The sequence below is a fragment of the Poecilia reticulata genome, linkage group LG14 (genome assembly GCF_000633615.1).
Source record: "Poecilia reticulata strain Guanapo linkage group LG14, Guppy_female_1.0+MT, whole genome shotgun sequence".
Taxonomy (NCBI): domain Eukaryota; kingdom Metazoa; phylum Chordata; class Actinopteri; order Cyprinodontiformes; family Poeciliidae; genus Poecilia; species Poecilia reticulata.
The window spans coordinates 3,987,455-3,998,952 of record NC_024344.1 but is presented as its reverse complement, the minus strand read 5'-3'; the positions used below and the strand labels follow the sequence as shown (position 1 = coordinate 3,998,952).

The 11,498-nt window shown below is 36.1% G+C and overlaps 1 protein-coding gene across 2 annotated transcripts; it reads left to right on the top strand.

The window, feature by feature from the left end:
• Positions 1–1,777: 1,777 nt before the first annotated feature.
• septin4a (septin 4a) lies at positions 1,778–11,096 on the top strand. 2 transcript variants are annotated; one of them, XM_008427422.2, is made up of 13 exons: positions 1,778–1,861; positions 2,180–2,205; positions 3,436–3,801; positions 4,947–5,043; positions 5,986–6,072; positions 6,164–6,287; positions 7,067–7,201; positions 7,303–7,420; positions 7,712–7,813; positions 7,894–7,990; positions 8,493–8,655; positions 8,759–8,861; positions 9,820–11,096. In XM_008427422.2, exons 1-13 carry the CDS (start codon positions 1,816–1,818, stop codon positions 9,889–9,891), a joined length of 1,536 nt encoding a protein of 511 aa, XP_008425644.1. In that variant the 5' UTR covers positions 1,778–1,815; the 3' UTR covers positions 9,892–11,096. The 2 variants fall into 2 exon arrangements, with proteins under 2 accessions (XP_008425644.1, XP_008425645.1); XM_008427423.2 differs by having other exon boundaries at positions 1,801–1,861; positions 2,183–2,205.
• Positions 11,097–11,498: the final 402 nt, after the last annotated feature.

The following is an 11,498-nucleotide window of genomic DNA, read 5'->3' as shown; positions in this document are numbered from 1 at the left end:
TCATGACTCAACTGTTTTAAAATACTCAATATGGTTATTTTTTAACTAATGCCTCTCACCACTTTTGGTTTAAAAACAAATCAATTAAACAATTTTGAGTACAAATAAACATAAAATCACCAGGTCAGACCTGTAAAAACAAAAAACTGTTGGCTGCATCTCTACCTCAAAATAAAACATATGTCGATATTGTCAAAACCAAATTACCAAAATACAGATTTGTTTATGTTATAATGTCTCTACAATTTCAACAAAGAATATTCCTCTTCAAACTTGTTTGAAAAAAATATTTGAGATTAACTGAATTGATAAAAAAACAAACAAACTGTAATTTATATTTTCCTATCATATTTACAGCGAAATTTTGCAAAATTTTTCCAGAAAATATCACATTGTGCTCTAAGCTGTTTCACTTATTTCCTATAAACACAAGCTTTAATATCGGCGTTTTACTAGTTTTACAATTACAACACATTTGAATTTCTGAGTTTTTTTTACATGCTAACCTTTGACACAGTGCAGGGCATAAATTCTGATTGTAAATAACATTTGCCCTGGTTTTAAAATTATACATTAGTGGTATTCATGTATTTAACATCTTAAATATTAAATACAAAATAATAAAATTTGGCTCCTGAAGTTTTTGGTATTTTAGCTGGCCGTTTTTCTTTTTGTTAATTTGAACCCACCTCCACATCAGGTGGTGGCTAATGCTACATAGCAACTTGTCTCATACTGCACAAAGCTTAACTTTAGCCAAAAGACAGATAATAACAACAAAAACGTCACTTCAAAATATCTCTCTCTGGCTAAGTAAACTAAGTAAAAGTTGTGAAATGTTTGACCTAGATTTGAAAAATGTTTACGCCGGCTAGCTAGCTTACCTTCTAGCTTACAGCACAAAAGTTAAAGCGGCTAAAATTGACTAAAAAGGCAAATAAAAACCAAGAAAGAGTTATTTAACGCAGTCTATATTTTATAAATTTGAAATTATTACCATAAAAAACAGTTTCAGCGAAGCAGTACCAAGCCGTTATGCTCTCGTGTTGAGGTTATCAGCTTTACCTTTGACCTCTGACCGACCAATAAAAATGGAGAGAAGTCTGGGAGCTGGCAAATTAAAACTATATTTTATGTATCGATTAATTGATTCAGGATTTAACAAGCGAATATTTTATTTTCTCAACAACATTTTGATTTAGTTAGGTAGTGGATGAAAAGTAATTAAGAAAATGCATTTATAATGTGATTGTTAGAAGATGAGGGACGAGGTCTGTCACATTAAAATGAGTCGGGCAAGCTTCTCCGATTGAGCAATTAAAGTCAATAAGTTTATTAAACTATGACAAAAGTATTGTAAATTAATATCTAATTTAGCTTGATTTTGTTTACATCAAGCAACTGTTTTATTTCTGAAGCTTTATATTACAAACAGCCAATTAAAAAGTTTGCAACACTTTTGTTTGATTCATGTTTAATAGAAAATCCAACCAACATCCAGAGATCTGGTAGTCCTATAATTTACTATGAAAATGATGTTCTTACTATTTGAAATTGCAAATATTTCTGGATTTAGCTAAGCTCCTAATCCCTCTGAGTGCAACCAAGTAGCTATTTGTTGTGGCATAATTGCAAAATAGGGGACAAAAAATAAAGATCAAGTATATTAGATAATATATGCAGGTGGCTTGTTATACAGACCAATGAATAAATACATTATGGCTTGCCATACAGGCAGGCAGGCGCTCTGGCAGCGGGGCGCCGCATGTCGCCCACTACAGCCGATCTGGGGTCAGTTTGGACTCAGGTCACACCATGGAGCACATGTCCTCTCCGGTCAGATTCCGCAGCAGTAAAAAAGGTAAGTTCATAACATGTACATATTTCTAGCATGTCTTTCTGTTTTATTAAAGTTTTCGGCAGTGAGAAAATAACTTCACAATTTAAACTACAAATTAATCACCCTGAAATGTTTATGCGAAGCACCTTGAGGAGTCTGTCCAAATGTTTCTTGTGCTAATTAAGGCTTGTTTATTATAATCTTAATTATTTATTTAAATTACCACTTTTATGTTTACGTTATGCCACATTAACCATACTCATTTATTTTAATATATTCCTTTTAGCAACTCATTTTCTCCTTTATACTAATGTTTTAACATGCTGTCCTTGTTCAAAGAAGCTACAGCTTTTTCAGAAAAGCAGGTAGGACCGTCTTTTGTGTTTGTTAGAGCGTGTTTGTGTGTTTAGGAGGTAATTCTCCAACCCCCACCCTGTTAGCGTATTAGACGCTGGGTTAAGCTGAGGAGCTTTCTGGGTAATTAGAGGTGACAGGTAGAGGGATGGCAGATGAACCCTGATCAGACCTGCAGCTCTGTGAGTTGCACTTCTCTGTCATTGGACCAAGTCAGTAGGACAGTAGGCTTAATAGTTGGCTTAGAGATTTTATCACAGAGTAGATGATGTTGCATTCAAGATGGAGTATAAAATCAGTTGATGTTTGAGGCTGTCCTGATAAATAATGACCTGTATAAAGATGCTCTTCACAGTTTGTAGTTTGACCTGGCTGACCCTGAAGTTCAGGGAATCTTTTGTCCTCTTGCCCTGACAGATGGATGACTTCCTTTTTAACGTTATAATGGGATCACAGGTCAGATCTAATCAGAGAAAAAACTGTGTAGTCAAACAGTGCAGGTGGAGATCAGTAGGCACTTTATCAGTCTGTTTCCGTACCTACGGCATTATATTTACAAAAGAATTTAATGGTGGACACTTCCACATTTTCTAGTGGAAATATTTTAGTACACGTAAAATAAGACAAAACTAGCTCATAACTTTTCAGCAAGATATAGGAGCTTGTTTAGAGTCAATAATTTAATAAAAGTACGTGTTCCATTGGCAGATTATTTCATTCATGAGCAAAATGACTTGTTATAAGTTAAATAATCTGCCGATGGAACTAGTACTTTTTCGTCAATACTATAATTATTTACTTAAAACAAGCTCCTGTATCATGCCGACAAGTTACTTGTAAGTATGTTTTACCTTACTTCAAGTGAATTAGGATATCTTCACTAGAAACTAGACCAAAATTATGTCGTAAGATTTTGATTTTGCAATGTAGTGGATGTTTTCACGTTTATTTTTCATCGCCAGTCACAGTTTGACATGGCTGCCAGTAGGGGTCAGTATCGCTCCACCAATGATAGATGACCGTTGCTAGGAGATAATCGTTGCTAGGAGATAACCGTTCCTAGGAGATAACCGCCGTGTAGCGATACTTCTAAATTAGTTATTTGTGTTGCTATTTATTCACTGGGAGTTTTTTTTTTTTTTTTTACTGACAGTAGTGGATGTACTTGTTTCCCCATTATTATGAAGTCTTAGCAGGAGAGTGTACAGAAAAGAAACAAACTTTGTGACATTTTGTCCCAGTTGTCCAGTCTGTCCATCGAAGACCAGGCAGACATACAGTTCCCCTACGCCATGAGGGATCTACCTCCTGTGTCCCATTCAGATGAACAGTCACAGAATCAAGACCGCTTGGATGCAGAAGAACCTCCGACTGCAGCCAACGGGAGGCTGCCCGGTTATCCAGGAACGCCCCCTCCATCCCGTCCTGTTCGCCCTGCCGGTTCTCCCACCGTCCCGCCCCGGCCCAGTCACGCAGGACGGGACTTGTCCCAGATTCTACCGTTGAAGAGGCAGCTTGTCTCTCAGGTTTCTCTGGACTCTCCTCTGAGCCCAGCCTCGCGGCCGCGCAGCCCCTGGGGACATTTTGACCCTTACGACTCTCCAGAGGTTGGTTTGGTTTGACGACTTTTACCTCTGACTTTGTTCTCTCTCACATTTGTGTCAACTGGAGAGTTTCCTTCCTTTATTTACTCTGATCGTTTGTAAAGTTACACAGTAAAATATTAACAGCGATCATTAGTTTTATTTAGCCTGTCATAGAGAAAAAAAATGTGGGTGTTCATTTTTCAAAATCATACTTTCACTATGTTATTCATAGATTTATAAATGTCAGAGTTCCAAACTAAATATTTAACTAATAAGCTAAATATTTTGCTTGCAGACTAAATATTTAGCTTTGAAATTAAATGCTTAGTTAGCAAGCTAAATATTTAGATCTAAGCTAAATACACATTTTGGAAAATAAATATTTAGTTTGAAAATTAACTATTTACCTCATATGTAAACATTTAGTTGGGATCTAAATATTTAGCTTCCTAGCTAAACATTAAATTTAATATTTCAATATATAAATATTTAATATTTACCATTTTACTATAATAAATTAACAGCAATAATTTGTTTACTTAGCCTGTGAAAGAGAAAAAAATGTGGGTCTTCATTTTAAAAATCATATTTTAACAATGTTAAATAAACAACATTTTCAATTAACAAATTAAACATTTAGTTTAATATTTAAAATAAAATTACTAACGTGAAAACATTCAGCTAAATATTTACGTGTTTAAGTCTGAGCTAAATATTTAATTTTCAAACTAAATATTTATTCTCCAAATATTTAGCTCAGATGTAAATATTTAACTTGCTAACAATTTTTTATTTATTTGAAAGCTACATATTTAGTTTGTAAAAATATTAAACTTGCTAATTAAACGTTTAGCTAATAATGCTGATATTTATAAATGTAGGAATACCATGGTGAAAATATGACTTTAAAAAATTAACTCCCACATTTTGTTTCTGCCACAAGCTAAATAAACCAAATTATTGCTGTTATTTTTTTACTGTGTCACTTTACAAATGCACGCTTCACTCCTGATGTTGTCTTAAACCATCATTTACTATGTGTGATTAATCGTCACAGATTCACTGAGTTGGGCTTGTTGAAGGCCACAGCAGTAACTGGTGGCTTCATGATGCTGAAATGTGGAAATGCTGAGCATTAATATGACGTTCATGTCTTCGTTCTGCAGGATCAGGACAAAGAGTACGTGGGTTTTGCTACGTTGCCCAACCAGGTTCACAGAAAGACGGTGAAGAAAGGATTCACCTTTACGCTAATGGTGGCAGGTGAATATCTAAAAAATAACCTAATTATGCTGCTAGAATAACACAAGGCAGTTCCAGTCAGAAGTTTCCATCATTTCTTACTTTTATTGATTTATTTTATCCACTTTTTTCCACTGGTTCCGTAATTATGCTTCAGTGTTGATGTGGTTTGGGGATCGTTGTGTCAGTTTTAACACACAGCTGTTGCTTCAAGTTAAAGTTGAAAAACTTGCATCTTAATCATTTATTTATCAGCTTTGTAAAATGTACCAGTGTCTCTGGAAGAAAAACAGCCCACAGCATGATTCTACCGCCACCATGCTCAACAGCTGCCCCAGTATTCTTGGTCAGAATGTTGTTTGTCTTATCTGACTTGGAGACGTTTGTTCAGAAAACATTTAGTTTGTCCAGCTTTGCTTTGACCTCTATGACTTTGGTTTCACATTTTTTGTGTTGGATTTTCCTCTGAATCATTTTGGCTTTTTTTTTTTTTTAGTAACTCTCATTTTCTGCCATAACATTCGCTACAGTTTTTAAATGGAGTCATGGAAAAACACCTTAATTTTTCATTGTCTGATAAAACTAATAGTGAAGTTTTTGATCACAACTATCAATGCAAAAAAATGGTGAAACCTGGAAGCGCATACGGAGGTGGCAACATCATGCTGTGGGGAGTGTTTTAGTTGGGAACTAATTATTTAGCTTCCAAACTAAATTTTTAATTTGAAAGCCAAATATTCAGTTTGTAAATATTAGTTGAGAAGTAAAATCTTGAAAATAAATAATAACTATGTTAATGATTCTAAGTTTGTGGAAGAAAGCCTCAAATAATCTGGCCCAAAACAGATTAGAAGGCAGTTACTTTTTTATTTAATAAAAAAAATAATAATAAGGAAGATGTGATGTGATCTGATTTGATTATTTTAAAGTGACTTAGAAGAATGTGTGTCCCTATTATTGTAGGAGAGACTGGACTCGGCAAATCCACACTAATAAACAGTTTATTCCTCACTGACCTCTACAGAGACAGAAAAGTCCCCAACGCTGAGGGTGAGTTCACCTTCATCACTTATCCAACCTTTCAGCTCTTCTTGGAGAGTTTTTAACTCTGCATGCATCATTACCTTTGGCTAATCTGCAGAGCGGATCAGTCAAACGGTCGACATCATCAAGCACACCATCGGCATCGAGGAGAAAGGAGTCAAACTGAGGCTCTCCATCATTGACACGCCAGGCTTCGGAGATGCTGTCAACAACACAGCGAGGTGAGCAGACATGTTAAAAACAGCTTCATGCTGCTGCAGCCCCAACAGAAACACTAAATATCCAAGACCTCACCTGCAGAAATGTACATTAATCACACAGATATACAAATATAATCTCCGTCCGTCCATCCGGTCAAATATCTTCAGTTGAAATAAGACAAAACTGACTCATAAGTAACTTTTCAGCAAAATATATGAGCTTGTTTTAAGCCAATAATTCCTTAATATTGATGAAAAAGCAACAGATCCATGGACAGATTATTTCACTGATAACATGGGAAAATATCTTGTTATAAGTGAAATAATCTGCCATGGGAAGTAGAACTTTTTCATCAATATTAAGCAATTATTGACTCTAAATAAGCTCATATATCTTGCTGAAAAGTTACTTAAGAGTTAGTTTTACCTTATTTTAAGTGTACCAAGATATTTCCACTAGAAACTAGACCAAAAACACTTGCTTAGATTTAGTATGAAAAACAATCAGCTAAATAAAATAACCATAGATTTATAAAATTATCTATTTTATATATTTTTTTACTTCTCTCCTCATTTATTTTCCAGTTATGTAATTATTTTCCTTTCTCTGCATTATATTATGATTGTACAAATACTTTAAAAACTATTTTGTTGCCTATGCTTAATTTTGACAGCTTTGTTAAACGTCACTCGGTATCACAGAGTGTGTATAAAATAAATAATCGTGAACCTGCTTGCATTAAAACCATCTCCTGTTGGTTTGCTGCTCTAATCACAGATATTTTATGTGTTTGCATCAGCTGGAAGCACGTGGAAGACTACATTGACCAGCAGTTTGAGCAGTATTTCAGAGATGAGAGCGGGCTGAACAGGAAGAACATTCAGGACAACAGAGTCCACTGCCTGCTCTACTTCATCTCTCCATTTGGCCACGGGTTCGCTCCTATTTATGCATCTAAAGATGTTTTACAGCCTCAGCTGCATCCATGCAGCATGTCCAGAGTTTAATCATGTTTTGTTTTCCCTCTGCTGTCAGTTTAAGGCCCATCGACGTGGAGTGCATGAAGGCTTTGCATGAAAAAGTCAACATTATTCCTCTACTGGCCAAAGCCGATAGCCTGACACAAGCAGAAGTCTACAGCAAGAAATTAAAGGTACAATAATTTATAAATTCAGTAGTTTTCTTTACTCAAATCTAAAAATAATCCAGGATGAAGCTATTTATCTTGTACTATGAAAAGCTCATTGAACAGTTTATTTCTTCGTCATTGTCAGTCGACTTTTTACTTTTAGTTAAGAGTATTTTACTTTTAGTTGAGTGAAAATGTGTGAAGTAGTACTACTTCACACATTTTAATTGTACTTAAGTACAATTTATGGGTACTTTACCCACCTCTGATCATTGTTTATTCCTCTTCCACCATGATAGTTTTCTTCTGTTTCAGATGAGAGATGAGATCAAGCAGTTTGGGATCAACATCTACCAGTTTCCAGAGTGCGACTCGGATGAAGACGAAGACTTCAAGAGACAGGAACAGATCCTCAAGGTCTGACCTGGAAATTAGATAAAAGTGGCGTCTCTTCCTCGCAGGCTCTAACAGTTTGACATTTTGACCTCTGCTTGCAGGACAGCATACCGTTTGCTGTAATCGGGAGCAACATACAGGTGGACAGCAAAGGCAGAAAGTTCAGGGGTCGCTCTTATCCGTGGGGTGTGGTGGAAGGTACGAAACAAATACACTGCTTGCCAAAAGTATCGCATTTTATCACTTTACACCCATGGAACCTCAATGTGTTGAGTTTTTTTTTTTTTTTTGAAGGGATTCCATTTACTGTGTTCATCCACACCAAAGAATAGATATAGGAGCTTGTTTTAAGTAGCGTATTCCTTAATACTGTTAGAGAAGTACTAGATCCATTGGTGAATAAATTCATTTCCATGTTATTAATGAAATAATCTGCCAATGGAACTACTACATTTTCATCAATATTAAGGAGTTATTGACTTAAAACAAGCTCCTATATCATGCTGAAAGGTCAAATCTAACTTTTGCACTAGAAACTAGACAGAAAAATACATGGTAAGATTTTTCAGTTTTGTTATTAAAATAATGTGGGGAAAAAACACCTTCAAATCAAAGTATATCCTTAAATCGTTTAAAAAGCTTATTTTCTTATCCTTAAATATATTTTATGCATTCTGTTTTGTGACATCAATCGTTGTAGTTGAGAACCCGACCCACTCAGACTTCCTGATGCTGAGGAACATGCTGGTGAGGACGCACATGCAGGACCTGAAGGACGTGACGCGGGAGATCCACTACGAAAACTACCGGGCGCAGTGCATCCAGAACATGACCCGCATGATGGTGCAGGAGAGGAAACGCAGGTAGGCGCAGCCAGGACCCCTGTCAGCGTGGAGAAATTCACGCAACAAACTAATAAGGGGTTATTATTGATGAATGGGGCACACACTTTTGTTCTTGTTTCAGTTTACGGGAGAAGCATCGCGAAGGGAGCGAGGTGGACTTTCCTCTTCCACTCGCAGCAGTTGACACCGAGATGGAGAGACAGATTTTCGAGAAAGATGAAGAAGTTTGTACTCTCCCCTCTCACTTATATGGACACCCTGCATGTTATTGTTTAAGTCCGGAAATTTCGCGCATGCGCACATCACTGGAGGGGAAAAAAATGCAATTTTTTCATAGCCGCTCTCACTCCGGTGGTATAATAATTCCGTTAACTAAATGATACCTGTAGATCTAGGTATTATTAATTTGGTGCTGCGCGCCACAGCAAAGTAAAAAATAACGCTGAAGAACAACTCAAAAACACCTTTTTTTCCTCGCTCTCTGTGTCGGCTACGCTACGTAAACACGTTGTCATAGCAACTGACAACAACGCCACAAAAAAAACAAAAAAAAAAAAAACACGCGTATTTCCTACAAAAATAAAACATTCAGTGCGTAACAGTATTATATTTCAGGCTTGATGTTTATTTTGCGATTATTAATAAGTGATCACTGTTGTAGATTAGCTACCGCTGCTGTTACCTATGCTAACACAGCGGTGACAGATTAGTTGATGCTATTAGCTAATCTAGCAGGTGATTGATTAGCTAATTTAAACACTTGCTCTACTGATGATATGTAAGAGTTGGTGTTTAGGTCGCCTTTTTTATTTTTTAACTGAACCGAAACACACCGAATTACTCATCACATCTACCTGTTACAGTTGTCAATGTCAAGGTAGCACAACTAAACCACTTAAGTTATTTTTTTCTTAATTAAAACTTGTTCCTGACCTTGTTATCTGGTTGTCATAGTGTAGCAAAGCCCTGCGTCCCTTTTTATTTTATATCAGGTGTGCCTTTAATATTTAGCGTGTTATATTGACAATTTAACTGCTAAAACCAATGCTAATCATTCTTGGCTAGCAGCTTTTTGCCCTCCACCAGGGATCTTACGCACGTGACGTCACATAGGAGCCCTTATTTGTTGTACTTAGGTGAAGTAATCGATCTGCCACTGATTTCCTTCTGCTCTCCTTTCAGTTGAGAAAGATGCAGGAGGTGCTGGAGAGGATTCAGGAGCAGATGCAGCAGAGCCAGACAGGCACCTGCTGAGCAAACAGAGACTAAATCTTCTGCAAACCACCAACAAATTCAAGTGAGAGCTTTCAAAAAAATGGACCAAAAATGTTTCAGTGGATCTTCACAGGGAAGGAACAACAACTGTCAGTGAGGCACGGTACTTTCTGCTTCACCATGCGCATTTTCGCTGCGCATTCATGGCCAAACATAAAGACGAAATATGCCACATATGCCACACACATTCATTATACATATCAAACAGACCGTAGAACACCAATGTATGTGGAAAAATATTTATTTAAATAAGTACATTGACGATACAAAGACAGATACTTGTGTGGTACAACGCCCGCAGAGGTGAGGTTAAGTACTGCACCGCAATACCCTGTCTTCTTTCATGTATTTAAAAAAGAAATGGTTAAATCCAGCGATTTTCACCATAAAAATGTTGAAATTACCAATAAAAAACATTATATAGAGAATTCAAGAGCACAAATTGATTGTGCTGATTGATCTTCATTGTTAGCACCTATTTTACTTCTCATGTCCTTATTTATACTTGTCAGGATTACAGTGAGGAACCGCCACCCCTGACCGCACGTCACTGTTTACTCCATTTGTATTTGCTCTGGGGAAAATTAATGCTCCGACTCATTATTTGGTGCAAAACTGATGCAGCATGATGCAATGACCCAGAGGTAAACCGATTTGCAGAGAGCTGTACTACAACTCAAGTTCAACATAGTTTTAGGTTTTGCTCTTCAACAAAACCTAAAACTCCTCTGAGAGACAACAGGTAGAACAACAGTGATGATGGTTTCTCCTGGTTTTACTCTTTAGGGTTTCATGCAAAATACACAGATGATGTGGATTAATTTAAAAATATAAATATAGTTGCAGGAAAATGTGGCTTCAGTTACGAAAGGAAGAGCCATCTTGCAAACAAGTGAAAACAAACATCCATTTGATTGCCATGGCGATCAAATGGAGACGCATTTGTCATAAAGAGTTAAACACGGTCGGCTAAGCTGTTAATTTGTTTTGTTGTACAGCTTTGTCATGTTGGTTTCTTCTTCTCCTGCTTTATTTTTGTACTGTCATTATGTTCCTGAACTTCTTCTTTAGCGTTATCCACCATTTGTGGTCAGTGTGACGTTGCGATTTAAAAATTTTTTATTACATTGTTTTATGTCAGTTTTTTATGTTAATGTTTGTTTTGTAAGGTCAGAAAAACAATAAAATATTAAACCATAAAAACAAACAAGACAAATGTGTTGTAAATGTAATAAGATTTATTAAGAATCTTTATTTTTCCATCAGCATAATTCTTCATTAATATGTTTTATTCATTTTCATTATGGTTATTTTCAACAGTGGACAGTTAGATCTAAAAGGCAGCCCAAAGTGTACAGGCGATATATAACTTAAACTTTCTCCATAGGGAAAACATGTTTTTTATATTTTATATATAATATCAATGTAGCATGAGGTCCAGGATTCTGCCCACGTTATACAGTATTGTACATGGTCCCGAAAATAAACATTAAAAGAGCATTTTTAAAACAAAGGAACTAAACTGCAACCTACATGCAAAACAAAACCGAAAGAAAACAAGCATTTAAGATGCATACACTCATATG

Coding starts and splice junctions, on each gene's coding strand:
- septin4a (XM_008427422.2), top strand. CDS start 1,816: ATGGAGCACATGTCCTCTCCGGTCAGATTCCGCAGCAGTAAAAAAG. Junction 1,862..2,179: donor ATTCCGCAGCAGTAAAAAAG/GTAAGTTCATAA, acceptor CCTTGTTCAAAG/AAGCTACAGCTTTTTCAGAA. Junction 5,044..5,985: donor CTTTACGCTAATGGTGGCAG/GTGAATATCTAA, acceptor CTATTATTGTAG/GAGAGACTGGACTCGGCAAA.